General features: G+C 46.8%; 1 protein-coding gene across 1 annotated transcript in view; it reads right to left on the bottom strand.

Moving 5' to 3' along the window:
* Positions 1-997: 997 nt before the first annotated feature.
* Positions 998-18,819, bottom strand: part of LOC139907734 (regulating synaptic membrane exocytosis protein 2-like) — a 49,276-nt gene continuing 31,454 nt past the window's right edge. The window contains 17 exon segments of the mRNA XM_078290218.1: positions 998-2,509; positions 4,243-4,382; positions 4,587-4,688; positions 6,675-6,787; positions 7,098-7,233; positions 8,885-9,069; positions 9,210-9,353; positions 10,386-10,483; positions 10,919-10,941; positions 12,470-12,520; positions 12,867-12,906; positions 13,847-14,217; positions 14,331-14,662; positions 14,969-15,058; positions 15,177-15,352; positions 16,032-16,276; positions 18,638-18,732. Of these exon segments, the coding sequence (XP_078146344.1) occupies positions 2,324-2,509; positions 4,243-4,382; positions 4,587-4,688; positions 6,675-6,787; positions 7,098-7,233; positions 8,885-9,069; positions 9,210-9,353; positions 10,386-10,483; positions 10,919-10,941; positions 12,470-12,520; positions 12,867-12,906; positions 13,847-14,217; positions 14,331-14,662; positions 14,969-15,058; positions 15,177-15,352; positions 16,032-16,276; positions 18,638-18,732 (2,527 nt within the window). The 3' untranslated portion in view covers positions 998-2,323.

Genomic DNA, 18,819 nt, shown 5'->3' with positions numbered 1-18,819 from the left:
ACGTCGTCGGTGTGTTGCCGTCGGTTACTGTCGCAGGAAATCACATGCACTGTACAGGAAGTCATCTTGGTCTCTATCAAAACATGCTGCTGACAGACAACGTCCCATCATGCTTTGTTTTGTTTTGGTCTTCATCATCATCATCATCATCAGCCAATCAGAAGCCATGCACACCAGCTGCTGGTCTGAGTCCCGCTCCACTGTCAGCCAATAGGAGAGCAGAGAAACAAATGTGGTTCAGACTCTTTCTGATCTGAGTTCCGGCTCTTTGTTTACATTCTCCGTTCCTTTAATGTTCATTCTGTTTCAATAAAGTTAGTTTTGAATCAAACCTCTCAGCTCATTCAGCAGAAAACAGATGGAGACTCTGGTTCAGTGAGAAGAGAAGCAACATCAGAAACATCTGAAGCATCGGAAGCATCGGAAGCATCTGAAGCATCAGAAACATCTGAAGCATCGGAAGCATCGGAAGCATCGGAAGCATCGGAAACATCTGAAGCATCGGAAGCTTCGGAAGCATCAGAAGCTTCAGAAGCATCTGAAACATCTGAAGCATCAGAAGCATCAGAAACATCAGAAGCTTCAGAAGCATCTGAAGCATCAGAAGCTTCAGAAGCATCTGATGCTTCAGAAGCATCTGAAGCATCTGAAGCATCAGAAGCATCTGAAGCATCTGAAGCTTCAGAAGCATCAGAAGCATCAGAAGCATCTGAAGCATCAGAAGCTTCAGAAGCATCTGAAGCATCTGAAGCTTCAGAAGCATCAGAAGCTTCAGAAGCTTCAGAAGCATCTGAAGCATCAGAAGCATCAGAAGCTTCAGAAGCATCAGAAGCATCTGAAGCATCAGAAGCTTCAGAAGCATCAGAAGCATCTGAAGCTTCAGAAGCATCAGAAGCATCTGAAGCATCTGAAGCATCAGAAGCATCTGAAGCATCAGAAGCATCTGAAACATCTGAAGCATCTGAAGCATCAGGCTGAAGCTTCATTCTGTCTCATGTTGAAGAGGGAAGGAACCGAGCAGGAACTCTGGACCAGGAGCTGAATCCAGATCTGTGCTCTGCGTGAAGGCAGATTCTCCTACTGGATCTGGTTCAGGATCTGGTTTCAACTCTGTTCAGTTCAGACCTGTTCTGTAGAAACCACTTGTTCAGACTGACAAGATCCGGTCTGGACCAGAAGAAGCCAGATTATCTTTATCCCTGTCAGTCAGCAGACGGACAAAGAGGACCAGAACCATACAGAACCATACAGAACTAGAGTTGGACCAGCTGCCGACAGATGAACAGGAAGCATCTGGTTTTAACTGAACTGGTTTCTGTCCAGTTAAAACCAGAAACCAGCAGCCTGGCGTTGTCATGGCTACAGCTTTTCATTGTACCATGAGACCAGAAGAACCGGACTGGTCAGTGGAAGCAGTAGAACCAGTAGATCCAGACTGGTTCCGTTCTGGTCACACCATGCAGAACTGATTTCACCTTTAGAAAATAATAGAAATCTTTGAACTCTTTATTTTTCTTTTTTGATTCAGTTTTCAGGGAAAATCTTTTCTTCTCATTATTTTCTTCTCTGAATCTTTTCATCTGTTCATGCAAATCAGGAAACAAACCAAAAATCGATATTCCATTTTCCTGTGTGTTTCCATGGAAACCAGCAGGCAACAGTTTGGTTTTGTTGTTGCTATGGTTTCCAGTCTTGACCGCTCCTCTAATGGTCACATGACTCCCGAGGAGCCGATCTGATTGGCTGACTGGCTGGGTGAGGACGAGGCTGACTCCGCCTAGAAAAATAAAAATAAAGAAAAACATCCGATGAAAGACGAGAACCTCAGTAGAACCACAGTCCAGCTGTCTGGAGGCTTCCTCTTTTCCTTCCTTCCTTCCTTCCCTCCTTCCTTCCTTCCTTCCCTCGGCGTTGACCGGGTTTGGACCACTGACCAACCTCTCTCTCTCTCTCTCTCGGTCTCTCTCTCTCTCTCCTGTGGCCAGACCTTTCTTTCCCAGCATCCTTTGCCAGGTGGCCCCGCCCTCGATGGGAGGGCTGTTTCTCGCGTGTGCGCCAGTGGGCGGAGCCTTGTTCCTCCTTCCTCCTCAGAACACACAGTGACATCGCTGTGACATCGTTGTGACGTCATCGTTGAGATGTCATCGTGAAGCATGCAGCAGCAGAGGAGGATCATGGGACATTTTTTTAAGGCCCCACCCGGCAACAACACATCCCCCTCTACGGAACCTCCTCGCTGGTTGCTACGGCAACACACCCCGCTAGAAACCTCCTGGCTGGTTGCTATGACGACGCTATCCGTCCCTCCCTCTGATTGGCGGTGCTACGACTTGCCCTCTGTCTCCTTATTGGTCAGCGGGGCCAAGGCAGGATCCACCAATGAGGTGGCGGGAAACAGTTTGAACCAGCCAATCACCATGTTGGACAGGTCCAGATCGTCCAATAGGATCTGAGCAGCGCCCATGAAGGATTTATGGTCCATCCGTCCGTAGTCGCCCCAGACGATGATCTAGAGAGAGAGAGAGAGCGAGAGAGAGACAGAGAGAGAGAGAGGGAGAGAGAGAGAGACAGAGAGAGGATTGATTCCATTAAATATGAAGTGAAAACAGATCTATGACATCATCTTGCATAATGAACGCTGTGTGAAAAGTCTTTCTGGAGTTCTTCAACATTTGTAACTTCACTTTCACTTTGGTGCTTGGTGTGACTTGGCGTCCAGAGATAGTGTCGAGGGTAAGACCCATCACTCTGGAGTCACATGTGGGCCCAGACACTAACTACTCCACAGGCCTCAGTCCGGTCGAGGCCCTGTGGCGACGGGGGCGGGGCCAAAACCCTGCCAGGCGGCGGGTGGTGACTCCGGACGGGACGGCGAGGCTCTTCTGAACTGAAACACCGGCGATCCCAGCCAGCCTGACCGGGCCGACCCAGCAGCAGCAACCAGAACGGGCGAAACGACAAGATTACTCTTCTGGATGATGTCATGTGACTAAAAGATTCAGACAACATCCATCAGCACTGGAAGGAAAACTGATCAGCTCCTGGAGAGAGAACCAACAGCATCAGATCTCAGTTCAAAGATCCTTCAGCATCCAGTGAATCACTCTCCAGACAAACTTCCACTCCACCAGAACTACAACACACCACCAAGCCTCTTAAATCTAGTAAAGCTGGTGGACCTGCTGGCAGACAGACTGAGGTGTTGAAGACCACGCTGAAGGTCTTCAGCTGTCTGATGATGACTCCAGTTCTTCCTCCAGACCCACAGTGATCTCCTGGTTCAGAACTACAGAGGAACCTGCCTCCTGAACACGCTCCACCCTTCCTCCTGAACACGCTCCACCCCTCCTCCTGAACACGCTCCACCCCTCTTCCTGAACACGCTTCACCCCTCCTCCTGAACAAGCTCCACCCCTCCTCCTGAACAAGCTCCACCCCTCCTCCTGCAGACTCAGTGTGGTTTCGACCCGCTGAGGCCCGACAGCACCAGGACCTACAGTATTTCTCAGCTTTACAGACCTGATCAAGGCCTTCGGTTCCATCAACAGGAACGACAGGCAGTCCTGAACCATCACCCGCCTTCTGCAGGAGAACATGACTCCCTGTTCTGACCGGATCAGAAACTCATCCTATCAGGACAGGGTTCCTCATAACTTATTCCCCATCATGCATCTTCTCCATGATCAGCTCCCTTCAGGTGTTACGATCCACCGGCTGCTTCCTGCTTGACCAAACCACTTTCCTTCACCTCCAGTTTGCAGACGACTGCCTTCTGTCCCACACTGTTCCACAGATACAGACCACAGTGGACCGGTTCAGCGCTGCCTCTAAAGACCTTGGTCTGTCACTAAATATCACCAAACACTCCACCGGCCCTTCCCTGGACAGACAGACAGCTTGGCAGGTCGCTGTATCCAGGAGCCTCAGTTGTGGAAGAAGTCCAGCTTTCTTCAAGCTGCCAGAGAGTCTCTTCCAACAAAGATCTGTGGAAACCCGCTCAGATCCTTGTCTCCATGCTGCGGTGCTTCCAACTCTCTGCTGCAGCGAGACTTGGACTCTAAGGACTGGATCCCATCCACATCACAACATGGAGGAGAGAGGAACCAAACCAGCTCTCCAAACTGTTCTTGGGCCCACAACTGATCTCCGCACTGATCCTGACTGAAGTCATCCTCGATTCGGGACAGCCGAAGAGGAGGTGTATATATGTGTGTAGTGTGTGTGTGTGTGTGTGTGTATTACCTGCAGCACTTTGCCCTCTGGGTTTTCTTCAAACTGCAGCTGCTGCTGGTAAAGCGGATCCAGAGTTTTCCTCGCCAGCCTCGTTCTCCTCTTCAGGACGCACTTCCCATTATCCATCAGATAGACCTTCACATAGGGAGCTGCACACACACACGCACACACACACACACGCACACGCACACACACAAAACAAGTTGTTAGACTACAGTTCAGATTCAGTCTGAACAGGCAAAACCAGATCATAGTACTGTGTAGTACTGTGTAGTACTGTGTAGTACTGGGTAATAGAATGCAGTACTGGGTAGTAAAGCGTAGTACTAGGTAGTACTGTGTAGTATTTTCACCTGGAGTGTTCTTGTTGCCTTGTTTACCCACAAGCCCCCTGGCTCGGATCACTTCCACATCCAGACGCTCCTTCCTGTACACCATGCCGATCTGGATGTCACCTGACAGGAAGCACCAACAGCCAATCACAATCCAGCTCCTAATTAACGTTAATGAGTTTCTACTGTAGTGTAATGTTATTATATTATATCCTGTATAATAAGGTGTTATTGTCCTGTTTAAAAAGTGACATCATTTGGTTTAAAAAAGTGACATCATTTGGTTTAAAAAGTGACATCATTTGGTTTAAAAAGTGACATCATTTGGTTTAAAAAAGTGACATCATTTGGTTTAAAAAGTGACATCATTTGGTTTAAAAAGTGACATTTGGTTTAAAAAGTGACATCATTTGGTTTAAAAAGTGACATTTGGTTTAAAAAAGTGACATTTGGTTTTAAAAGTGACATCATTTGGTTTAAAAAGTGACATTTGGTTTAAAAAGTGACATCATTTGGTTTAAAAAGTGACATCATTTGGTTTAAAAAGTGACATTTGGTTTAAAAAGTGACATCATTTGGTTTAAAAAGTGACATTTGGTTTAAAAAGTGACATTTGGTTTAAAAAAGTGACATTTGGTTTTAAAAGTGACATCATTTGGTTTAAAAAGTGACATTTGGTTTAAAAAGTGACATCATTTGGTTTAAAAAGTGACATCATTTGGTTTAAAAAGTGACATCATTTGGTTTAAAAAGTGACATTTGGTTTAAAAAGTGACATCATTTGGTTTAAAAAGTGACATTTGGTTTAAAAAAGTGACATTTGGTTTAAAAAGTGACATCATTTGGTTTAAAAAGTGACATAATTTGGTTTAAAAAGTGACATCATTTGGTTTAAAAAAGTGACATTTGGTTTAAAAAGTTACATCATGTGGTTTAAAAAGTGATATCATTTGGTTTAAAAAGTGACATTTGGTTTAAAAAAGTGGCATCATTTGGTTTAAAAAAGTGACATCATTTGGTTTAAAAAGTGACATTTGGTTTAAAAAGTGACATTTGGTTTAAAAAAGTGACATTTGGTTTATAAAGTGACATTTGGTTTAAAAAGTGACATCATTTGGTTTAAAAAGGTGACATTTGGTTTAAAAAGTGACATCATGTGGTTTAAAAAGTGACATCATGTGGTTTAAAAAGTGGCATCATTTGGTTTAAAAAGTGACAATTTGGTTTAAAAAAGTGACATTTGGTTTAAAAAGTGACATCATGTGGTTTAAAAAGTGGCATCATTTGGTTTAAAAAGTGACATCATGTGGTTTAAAAAGTGGCATCATTTGGTTTAAAAAGTGACAATTTGGTTTAAAAAGTGACATTTGGTTTAAAAAGTGACATCATTTGGTTTAAAAAGTGACATCATTTGGTTTAAAAAAGTGACATCATTTAGTTTAAAAAAGTGACATTTGGTTTAAAAAGTGACATCATTTGGTTTAAAAAAGTGACATCATTTAGTTTAAAAAAGTGACATTTGGTTTAAAAAGTGACATCATTTGGTTTAAAAAGTGACATCATTTAGTTTAAAAAAGTGACATTTGGTTTAAAAAGTGACATTATTTGGTTTAAAAAGTGACATTTGGTTTAAAAAGTGACATCATTTGGTTTAAAAAGTGACATCATTTAGTTTAAAAAAGTGACATTTGGTTTAAAAAGTGACATTATTTGGTTTAAAAAGTGACATTTGGTTTAAAAAGTGACATCATTTGGTTTAAAAAGTGACATTTGGTTTAAAAAGTGACATCATTTGGTTTAAAAAAGTGACATCATTTAGTTTAAAAAAGTGATATTTGGTTTAAAAAGTGACATCATTTGGTTTAAAAAGTGACATTGTTTGGTTTAAAAAGTGACATTGTTTGGTTTAAAAAGTGACATCATTTGGTTTAAAAAAAGTGACATCATTTGGTTTAAAAAGTGACATCATGTGGTTTAAAAAGTGACATCATTTGGTTTAAAAAGTGACATCATTTGGTTTAAACAGTACCATCAGTTGTTTTAATGTTGAGCTGTCAACCATTTAGTTAAGCAAGGATGTAATTGGTGTATTCTAGCCACAGGAGTTACCCATTGGGGGCGTGGCCAGAGTCTGCCGACCAGCCAGCTGGGCGGGGCCTAATCCCTCCAGGAAGCCAGTGAACTGTTTATCAGACGCTAACTTCACTCCTGGAAATATAAGACTGGAGAGAGAGAGAGAGCGAGAGAGAGACAGAGAGAGAGAGAGAGAGAGAGAGAGAGTGAGAGAGCATGATTAATACTGTACATTAAAAATGAAGAAAGAGAGAAATAAATGGAGAGAAGAAAAATGAAAGAGAAAGAAACATGAGGAGGATGAGGAAGAGTGAACAAGAAAGACAGAAAGAAAAAAGAAAGAAAGAAAGAAAGAAAAAAGAAAGAAAGAAAGAAAGAAAAAAGAAAGAAAGGGTTGAAAAAGAGGTATAAAGAGGCAGAAGCTCCAAAGGAAGGCGTTAGAGGAGCAGAGAGACGTACGCTCCTGGTTTGGGCTCGTCGGCGTCGAGGTCGCGGCTCGGCTGTCTGGTGAAACGAGCCTTAAACTCAACAGCCAAACCGGTTTCTACACTCCTCTGGACCGGAAGTCGCACCACCTTCTTCTTCTTCTCCTCCTCTGGATGGCGGGATGGAGAGAGAGAATATTAATATTTCAGTATTGAAATGATACTCATACATATAACAGCAGTAACAGTAGCAGCACCCGGCCTGCAGGGGCAGCAGAGGCCTTTCATAACCAATCAGTTAACAAGAAGATTCCTTCTGTTCCAACACACTGGAACACATCTGGTGACTGTTCTGGTGGGTTCTAGGTGTCAGCAGAACTGGTTCTGGTTCTGGTTCTGGTTAAACCGATACTAGTTCTTGTTGGTTCCTTAGTTCTGGTGTTGGCGGTACTGGTTCAAGTTCAAGTTTGTTTATTTTTACAGTTCTTCATCACAGCAGGACTGAACAGAGAATGAGCCAATCTAGATCTAACTGATCAACAATCAACCATAGAACAGAATGATATAGAACAAACATCAGGAGGCAGAGCAAAGCACAAGACATACAGGTACAATGTGCCAAACAGCCACCTGTCTGACACACCTGACCACCTGACCACCGGCTCCACCTGACCACCTGACCACTGGCTCCACCTGACCACCTGACCACCGGCTCCACCTGACCACCGGCTCCACCTGACCACCTGACCACCGGCTCCACCTGACCACCTGACCACCGGCTCCACCTGACCACCTGACCACCGGCTCCACCTGACCACCAGCTCCACCTGACCACCTGACCACCGGCTCCACCTGACCACCGGCTCCACCTGACCACCTGACCACCGGCTCCACCTGACCACCGGCTCCACCTGACCACCTGACCACCGGCTCCACCTGACCACCGGCTCCACCTGACCACCTGACCACCGGCTCCACCTGACCACCAGCTCCACCTGACCACCTGACCACCGGCTCCACCTGACCACCAGCTCCACCTGACCACCTGACCACCGGCTCCACCTGACCACCTGACCACCTGACCACCGGCTCCACCTGACCACCGGCTCCACCTGACCACCTGACCACCGGCTCCACCTGACCACCGGCTCCACCTGACCACCTGACCACCGGCTCCACCTGACCACCAGCTCCACCTGACCACCTGACCACCGGCTCCACCTGACCACCTGACCACCTGACCACCGGCTCCACCTGACCACCGGCTCCACCTGACCACCGGCTCCACCTGACCACCTGACCACCGGCTCCACCTGACCACCTGACCACCGGCTCCACCTGACCACCTGACCACCGGCTCCACCTGACCACCTGACCCACCGGCTCCACCTGACCACCAGCTCCACCGGCCGGAGAGCCTCAAAGCAAAAGGAGAACTTCCAAAACTGGTTGTGGTTACTGGTCAAACTGGGACTCACCATCTGGGTTGAGCTGCGAGGCGCTTTGGCTCTTCTTCCCCAGTCCAACCATTCCCATAATGTAAGCTCTAGTTAGTTCTAGTTGGTTCTAGTTAGTTCTGGCGTTAGCAGTACTGGTTGAGGTTACTGGTTCTGGTTCTGGTTACTGTTTACTGTTTACTGGTTGTGTTACTGGTCAAACTGGGACTCACCCTCTGGGTTGAGCTGTGAGGCGCTCTGGCTCTTCCCCAGTCCGACCATTCTGATTATCTTGGTTCTAGTTAGTTCTAGTTGGTTCTAGTGTTAGCAGTACTGGTTGTGGTTACTGTTACTGGTTGTAGTTACTGGTCAAACTGGGACTCACCCTCTGGGTTGAGCTGCGAAGCGCTCTGGCTCTTCTTCCCCAGTCCGACCATTCCCATCATCTTGGCCCCGAAGCTGGAGCGTCTCTTCTTGTCGTCGTCGTCGTCATCGTTCCTCCCCAGCGAGCAGATCTCCCCCCCCACACTGGACGACTTGGTGATGGGAGCTCCGGGCCCCCCCGACGCCCTGGAGGGGGGGGGGGGGGGGCACAAAGACTGTCAGTCAGCAGGAGGAGGAGGAGGGGAGGAGAAAGAGAGGAGGAGGAAGAGAGGAGAGGATCCTGTATGTTGTTCTACACTACAGTTTCTTACTTCGGAGGTACAGGCTCCTCCTCCTCTACTTCTTCACCCTCAAGTGATGCGCTCTTCTTCAGTGTAGCTCCGCCCCCTGCTGCCCCCGCTACTTCCTTTGTTCCCTCTGACCCCGCCCCCACCAGTTCCAATGATTGGCCCTCCAGGGCCTCCCCCCGACTGCAGTCGACCAATGAGACAACAGCAAATGAGGCATGCAGACAGACAGAAACAACAAACGGAACTATGAAGATCAGAACATGCTAACATAAACAAGAACATGCTAACGTAAACAAGAACATGCTATATTTAAATTAAACAAGAATATGCAAAATTAAACAAGAACATGCTAACATAAATTGCAACATGCTAAAGTAATCAACATGCTAAAGTAATCAACATGCTAAAGTAAACAACATGCTAAAGTAATCAACATGCTAAAGTAAACAACATGCTGAAGTAATCAGTATGCTAAAGTAAACAACATGCTAAAGTAATCAACATGCTAAAGTAAACAACATGCTGAAGTAATCAGTATGCTAAAGTAAACAACATGCTAAAGTAATCAACATGCTAAAGTAATCAGCATGCTAAAGTAAACAATATGCTGAAGTAAACAACATGCTAAAGTAAATAACATGCAAGAGTAACTACCAACATGCTAAAGTAACTAAAAATCATGCTAATGTAAACCAGCAGCATGCTAACACAAACAACATGCTAAAGTAAACATGCTAATATAAATGAAAACAGGCTTTTAGAGAAAAAGAAGAATAGAATATAAAACAGACATCAGACATGTTTCTATTTGTGTTTTTTGTCTGCCTCGGTGTTCTGTTGTTATTTTGCTTGTGATGTGAAAACGTCTTCAGTCTGTTCTGCTTAGTACTGAGATGAGCTTTGTTCTGTTCATTCATATGATTATGAGCTGATGGTTTAGTTCTGTCAACACTCATTTATATTCTTATTGTAGAACTACAACATCTTAGTTGGACCAATGAAATCCCTGATTGACCAGGAAGTGTCATTTCTGTCCATCAAAGTTTGTCGATTCAGCTTTTGCCCATATAAGGTCACGGTGGGTGTGGCCCGAACAGAATCCCCAGACCTGATTGACAGTTAAGTTCAGGTGTGCAGAGAGAGAAACTGTAAATTAGATGTTTCCACCCAGTTGATGATAGAACAATTATTAACAATGGACAGCTGTCCCACCTGATCCTGCGGGCCGGCCGGGCGTCGGAGGCGTTGGACATGGCCGACACATCGCTCACATCACTGTCCGACGATTTAAACGACAAGCTGTCCTTCATCTGGAGAGAGAGAGAGAGACAGAGAGAGAGAGACACAGAGAGAGAGAGACAGAGACAGAGAGAGAGAGAGAGACAGACAGAGACAGAGAGAGAGGCAGAGCGAGGCAGAGAGAGAGAGACAGAGAGACACAGAGAGAGAGAGAGAGACAGAGACAGAGAGAGAGAGAGAGAGAGAGAGAGGCAGAGAGAGACAGACAGAGAGAGAGAGAGAGACAGAGAGAGGCAGAGAGAGTAGAAGAGTGGTAGAGTAGACAGATGTATAAACAGTGTTATAACCCAGACCAGATGTATGATATCATATATACAGTATAAATATATATCTATATAATCTGTCTGTGTAATATATATAATGTCACAGTGTGTCTGCAAACTGTCAGTATTAATATGGAAACTTGTTTATATCAAGATTCATGTGGAGAGAAGAAAGACTTTCACCTTGGATGGATCCTTCATGCCAGCTGGAGAGAGAGAGAGGGGCGGAGTTAGTTTATTACCAGGCTCAGTGATGTCACAGTTTTGGTTCGCAGAGTCAGTGATGTCACAGTTTTGGTTCGCAGAGTCAGTGATGTCACAGTTTTGGTTCGCAGAGTCAGTGATGTCATAGTTTTGGTTCGCAGAGTCAGTGATGTCACAGTTTTGGTTAGCAGAGTCAGTGATGTCATTGGTTGGGCAGCAGGGTCAGTGATGTCATAGTTGTCGTCTTCCCAGCATCCTCTGGTAAAACATTTTAATGTTCAGATATTCAGCTGCTGCTCTCAGTGACGCAGAACACCAGGAAATGATCTCGAAACAGAAAGGAAATGACATCACACCTTCATCTTCCTGCTACAAAACAACCTGACTGCTGTTCACTGCTTCACCTTCATCACCTTCATCACCATCACCGTCATCATCATAATCACTGTGTGTGTGCAAGAACATATATGTACACTGGCCACCAAGGCAACATAAATAGCCAATCAGGTGGTAGACAGAAGCAGGAACAGCTGCAGTAACTAATGATGAATATTACAGTCAGAGGGATCACAGTGTGATCAAACTCCTTCTATTTTCTCCCATTATAGTTCACAGTAACAGTGGAATTAGACTTTAATTAAATCTGCTCTGTGTCTCATTTTATGATCAGTAAATAATCAGCTCACTCATTTAGAGTCATCAGTATAATGACAGTAAACATCCTCCATTGTTTCTCCACCTGGTGGATCTGGAGGGAAATCTGCTGGATCGCTTTATGGCACAAAACAGGAAGAGGTTCTGTTCTTCCAGAGCAGACGGAGCTAAAGCTGAAAGAGTTTCTGGCAGCAGATGGTGGAAGGAGGGAAAGGAAGATGGAGAAATCACTTCCAACATGTTGATCCTCTTCAGGGAGGGGGGGGGGGGGGGCGGGAGGAAACGGGGCTTATGGGAAATGTAGTCTTAATGTGGAGAAACACTAGAACTGACAATACTACTGGAGTGAGACAGAGGAGACCAATCAGCTCCACCTTGGTTACACCAGGACCATTTTGGAGCCCGGACCCAAAAACATGTTCAGATATCTGAAATATGAGAATATACAGCATTTATTATGGAGGAAATGACAGACGGATGAACATCTCTACCTTCTTCTCTGTTCTGTGGCACTGCTTCGCCTTCAAACAACGATGATGGATGGATGGATGGATGGATGGATGGACGGATGAATGGATGGCAAGCCAAAAATTTGAAAATGTGAAGAACAAATCAACCAAATGAAAAGTGATTCATGAACACAAACACTTCAAATCACACATAAACCAAGAAAGGATGGAGCAATAAATGGATGGATGGATGGATGGATGGATGGATGGAGAGAGTACTATTCACCAAAGCTAAACAGTGTAGTTCTCTCTGTTAATTAGCTTGTTATGCTACATTGTCACTAAACTGGACACTTGCTTCCATCCTGGAGCATTCTAAAGGGGGAGGAGCTACCTGGCTCAGAGTGGGAGTGGGTGTGGCCTGTACCTGGTACCGTACCACTGGCTGTTTTCCTCTGCTGGTCCTGCCATGTGACCTCTGCATCACAGCAGAGAGAGAGAGATGATTGGTCAGACTGCACAGACTCTCGGACTCTGTACTTAAACCTTTAGAATAGTCACCTAGACACCCAGAGTCTGTACTTAGACCTTCTTAGACCTTAAGCCTCAGTTTGCAGCTTTAATGGAACAGTGATCAGTCTCAGACTGTTCGCAGTGTTACGCCTCCTTCATGATACTGACTGCATGTACTTCATATCACTGATTCTTAATTCATATCACTGACATTTAATTTATATCACTGACTGTATGAATGACATTTGAAGACGTAGACAGAGCTGGTGATGAATCTACAAATACACACACACACACACACACACACTTGCCTTTCCTCGTCCCACCAGGCGTAGCTGAGCGCCTATCTGGCTCTGAGACAGACAGACAGACAGACAGACAGACAGACAGACAGAATGGAGGTGACATCAGCATGATGCAACAAAAATTAGTGAATGAATGAATGAATGAACAATGACTGTCTGTAGCTACTGGACAAACTGGTCTGTAGCCACTGGACAGACTGGTCAGACTGGTCTGTAACTACTGGACAGACTGGTCAGACTGGTCTGTAACTACTGGACAGACTGGTCAGACTGGTCTGTAACTACTGGACAGACTGGTCAGACTGGTCTGTAACTACTGGACAAACTGGTCTGTAGCTACTGGACAGACTGGTCAGACTGGTCTGTAGCTACTGGACAAACTGGTCTGTAGCTACTGGACAGACTGGTCAGACTGGTCTGTAACTACTGGACAGACTGGTCAGACTGGTCTGTAACTACTGGACAGACTGGTCAGACTAGTCTGTAGCTACTGGACAGACTGGTCTGTAGTTACTAGACAACTGGTCTGTAGACTGGACAGACCGGTCTGCAGCTACTAGACAACTGGTCTGTAGCTACTGGACAGACTGGTCTAAAGACTGGACACACTGGACATACTGGTCTGTAGCTACTGGGCAGACTGGTCTACAGACTGGACAGATTGGTCTACAGACTGGACAGACTAGTCTGTAGCTATTGGACAGACTGGTCTACAGACTGGACAGACTGGTCTACAGACTGGACAGACTGGTCTGCAGCTACTGGACAGACCGGTCTACAGACTGGAGACTGGTCTGTAGCTACTGGACAGACTGGTTTGTAGACTGGACAGACTGGTCTACAGACTGGACAGACTAGTCTGTAGCTACTGGACAGACCAGTCTACAGACTGGACAGACTGGTTTGTAGCTACTGGACAGACTGGTCTACAGACTGGACATACTGGTCTGTAGCTACTAGATACAAAAGACCTCTGATTCACACACCTGGAGTCTGTGGAGGGGCAGGTGAAGGTGCAGGTGAAGGGGCAGGTGAGGGGGCAAGTGACGGGGCAGGGGTAGGTGCTGGGGCAGATACATGGGGCGGGGCGGGTTTAGGGGGTGATTGTGGTTGGACTGGGGGAGGTGGGGCAGGTACTGGGGCAGGAACAGGAGCTGGGGGAGGGGCTGGGGCAGGAACAGGAGCTGGGGGAGGGGCTTGGGCAGGTACAGAGGCTGGGGGAGGGGCTTGGGCAGGTGCAGGAGCTCGGGGAGGGGCTGGGGCAGGTACAGGAGCTCGGGGTGGTACTTGGACAGTAGCTGGGGCAGGAGGAGCTGGCCGGGGTTGGGGAGGTCCAGGAGGAGGCGGGGCTTGGATTCTTATGACAGGAGGCGGTTGATGATTGACAGAAGGCAGGGCCTGTTGGTGTATAGGGGGAGGGGCCTGTGGGTGTATAGGGGTAGGGGCCTGATGGTGTATAGGGGGAGGGGCCTGTGGGTGTATAGGGGTAGGGGCCTGATGGTGTACAGGAGTAGGGGCCTGATGGTGTATAGGGGTAGGGGCCTGATGGTGTACAGGGGTAGGGGCCTGATGGTGTACAGGGGTAGGGGCCTGTTGGTGTACAGGGGTAGGGGCCTGATGGTGTACAGGGGTAGGGGCCTGATGGTGTACAGGGGTAGGGGCCTGTTGGTGTACAGGAGTAGGGGCCTGATGGTGTATAGGGGTGGGGGCCTGTTGGTGTATAGGGGTAGGGGCCTGTTGGTGTACAGGGGTAGGGGCCTGAAGATAGACAGGAGGGATGCCGTGGGATGCCATTGGTGCTCCTGTAGTGGGCATGGCCAAAGATGAGGGACAGCAAAAGAAGAGTTTAGAAAAAACAGAAAGAAAAAGATGATCAGAAAGATGGATGGAAAATACAACAGACAGACAGAGACAGACAGACAGACAGAACTACCAACAGTCAGCACTGAATCCATGTAATGTGCTGACTGACTCCTTCTATAGCAGCATCTAACACAGCACTCTAAACAACCAATCACGACTGGTTTCAAGGAAGTGGTTTCTCTGTTCAGTGACCAGATTCAAGAAGACTCCCATGACTGGTGCAACAAGAACTAAAGGAACCTCACCCGGAGTAGGACACCACTCCTAGAGCCTGGGAGTGGTGCTTGCAGACGAGTGTCTGGCTGGGTGACAGCTGTAGCTCAGCCAGGCTCAGCCTGAATAAGCAGCACAGCACCGTTACCTTGAGGGCTCACCAACCTGCAAGGTGACACGTAGGTGTTGGGTGCAATACCTATCGGGCAAAGAGCATGGGCGGATCCAGGCATTGTGGACCTTGGCAACAGAAACTGGCTCTTGAAATGTGGAGCGTAATGTCTAGGGGAAAGGATCCTGAGCTGGTGCAGGAGGTTGAGAGGTACCAACAAGATATAGTTGGGCTCATGTCTTTGCACAGCACTGGCTCTGGAAATAAACTCTGCGAAATGCGAGGTGTCCAGGGTGAGAGGGCGCTGGGTGGGTGTGGGGATACTCATGAGTTCAAAGCTGGCTGCTGCACAGCAGGAGTTTCTCCGGGGATGAGAGGGTCGCCTCAATGCGTGTTGCAAAGAGGAAAACTCTGACTGTTGTTTGCATGTACACACCTAACAGCAGTTCAGAGTACTCTGCTTTCTTAGACCAGGTGGGTCAGGTGCTGGAGAGGCTCCGCCTACAGACTCCATAGTCCTACTAAGAGACTATGGAGACTTCAACACTCAAGTTGGCAACAACTGGGAAACCTGGAGGGGTGTGATTAGGAGGAACAGCCTCTCCGATCTGAACTCGAGCGTTGTGTTGTCGTTGGACTTCTGTGCTAGTCATGAATTGTCCAAACAATTCATGTTCAACACAAGGAGGTTCATCAGTGAACATGGTACCATAGCAGCTTGGGTCAAAGTTTGATGGTTGACTTTGTAGTTGTTTCATCAGACCTGAGGTCGAATGTTCTGGACACTCAGCCGAATAGAGGAGCTGAGCTGTCAGCTGATCATCTGGTGGAGAGTTGGATCAGATGGCGGGAAAGCTGCCAGACACACTGGTAAACCCAAACACAGTGAGGGTTTACTGAACGCCTGGGGAATACTCTGTCTGATTGAAGGAGTTTCTCCTTCATCAGAGGAGGAGGAACATGAGTCAGAATGGACTCAAAACCTCTGTCATGAAGCAGCTGCTAGGAGCTGTGGACAGATGGTGGGTGGAGTCTGGAGCTGTGGACAGATGGTGGGTGGAGTCTGGAGCTGTGGACAGATGGTGGGCAGAGTCTGTCAGAACCTGCTGGTGGACAGCAGGGGTGAGGGAGGCTGTCCAGGAAGGAGGCCTTCTGGACCTGGTTGGTATGGAGGGCTGCTGACTCAGCAGAGAGGAACCAGCAGGCAGAAAGGCTGCAGCTGCTGGAGCTACAGAAGAGAAAGTCCTGGTGTGGAGAGGAGATGGTAGAGAACTGTCAGTCTAAAATAGGTTCTGGAAAACCATTCAGAGACTCAGGAGGGGAAGACAGGACATCACCCATACTGTTCACAGCAGAACTTTGTCAGTAGGTAGAAGAACTTTGAGGAACTCCTGAACATGACTCTCCCTCTGTTCAGGAGGCAGAGCTGAAGACTGGAGACTCCAAAGGTCAGAGGTCACTGAGGAGGTTAGAAAGCTCCTCAGTGGTTAGGAACTAGCTGGACCAGATCCATCGTGGATGACACATCTCAATGTTGCATGGATTTTGAGAACAGCATAGGATAGGCAGACAGGAGATGATGATCCCCATGTTTGATTTCGCTGCTGGGAGCCGTTCAGTCCCTGTTCACTCAGACTGACAGCTGGTTTGTGTTGTTGCTGCTTCAAGGCATCAGACTCCAACAAGATGCTGCTGGTCTCCTCTCTTGTTTGTATCTTCATCGACAGCAGATCAAGGAGCAGCCGGTCTGGAGAGAGTCCAGTTCAGTGACATCAGGGAGGATCTCTGCTGTTTGAGGATGATGTCATCCTTCTGGCTTCATCACACTGTGATCTCTGATGGGAACTGGAGGAGCATCATGTCTGAGCTCATGGTTCTCTGATGGAGTTCAGGTCTCTCAGTCTGATTCAGCAGTGAGGGGAAGAAGGATCATCAGGCTGACTGCAGGTAGCTGCAGCAGCTGCAGTAATGCAGCGCTGCATCAGACCGAGGAGAAGAAGAGAGCTAAGCTACAAAGAAAACTCTCCATTTACTGATCGATCTTCATTCAGACTCTCAGCTGTGGTCACAAGCTCTGGGCAGTGACTGAAAGAAGAGATGAGGTTCCTCTGCAGGCTGGCTGGCCTCACTCTGTGTGACAGGGTGAGGAGTTCAACGATCTGAGAAGAGCTTGGTATCAAGCTGCTTCTCCTCCACTTGAGAGGAGCCAGTTGAGGAGGTTCAGGCAGTAAAGATGCAGTAAAGATGCAGTGCAGAAGTAGTATAGATGCAGTAAAGATGCAGTGCAGAAGTAGTATAGATGCAGTAAAGATGCAGTGCAGAAGTAGTATAGATGCAGTAAAGATGCAGTAAAGATGTAGTATAGATGTAGTATAGATGCAGCATGGGTTTTTGGACACATGGGCTTCCTCTGTCCATCCCAGCTGTCTGTTGTCATCAGTTTGACATGAAACCAATACAAGACAAGTACTATAGGAAATACTATACTGTACTCTATTCATAAGTACTAGAGGACAGCCAGAGGACAGGACTGAGCAGATAATCATATTACTATGGGTTAGGAGGTGAACTAACAGTCACTACAGAAGGGAAGCTACTGATACTCAGGTTAGCAGTACCCAGGTAGTATTACTACATCAGACCACAGTCTGTACCTTGGAAATGGTCAGATAGTATCTCCCCTCCATCTGCAAGACACAACCAGACTGTTAGACGACTAGTTCAACTGCAACAAATACAAAAACAGTCAAATACTGCAACTACAACAGTCAGGCAGGAAAATTAACCCCCTGCTAATTAGGAGCAACTAGAAATTAAATGATGCATGATGTATGTAACTAGATTCTTTAACAGTTTGGCAATGGAGAGGAAAGTCCAGACTGATTTTGAGGAACCTGAAGTCCTTGTCCGGGAGTTGCAGAGTCACAAGGTGTGAATATATGGTATCCCCAAATATGAATATATGGCACCCTAATTATGAATGTATGGCACTCTAATTATGAATATATGGCACCCTAATTATGAATATACAGCACCCAAATATGAATGTCAGACATAGCAAATCTAAATATATGACACCCCAATATGCTGCCAAGGGCGGATGATTTTCCTTTTCAAGTTGAATTCACATTTCTGGAGATATTCAATCCTTGTCACCATGTTTTATGTGTAATGATCAAGTATTAAAGTATTCTCTATACTCATTGTGATATCTACCAGATTTTTCAAAAAAACATCAGCCTTTTGGTGGAGCAGTGTTGGATCACAGAGGACGAAGCTTGACGAGGGCTACAAGCTCTTTCTTGAGAATTACCTCCATGACCGAGAAGGTAAACGATCTCTTGCCGAGTTACGACCTCAACAAAGAGCTTGTCGCCCTCGTCAAGCTTCGTTCCTCTGTCATTGAAAACTGGTCCACCAAAAGATACGTCTTTTTTTGAAAAATCAGGTAGATATCACAATGAGGATGAAAATACTGGAGGTGTGTTTCCCCACTATGACGACTTCTGTAGCAGAGAATCAGGAAGTGTGAAAGGGGTCTACAGACAGGTGGGGGTCAGTATCCTGTCAGTAGTGGGAACAGACGTACCTTTGGGCGGGACGATGGGCAGTTGGCGTCCTCTGCGGCTGCAGACCGGCGTTCCTGTGGGACTCGTCTGGGTCGATCCGCCCCGCGGGTTCGCCCTGCCGGACAAACACAGGGTTCAAACTACCAACCTGGCAGGAGGGACGCCACGGGGTCAAAAGGCAAAGTTAAAGTTGTCATTGTTA

The sequence above is a fragment of the Centroberyx gerrardi genome, chromosome 19 (assembly GCF_048128805.1).
Source record: "Centroberyx gerrardi isolate f3 chromosome 19, fCenGer3.hap1.cur.20231027, whole genome shotgun sequence".
In the NCBI taxonomy this organism is placed as follows: domain Eukaryota; kingdom Metazoa; phylum Chordata; class Actinopteri; order Beryciformes; family Berycidae; genus Centroberyx; species Centroberyx gerrardi.
The sequence above is the reverse complement of the archived record's forward strand: the minus strand, read 5'-3'. Positions and strand labels throughout refer to the sequence as shown.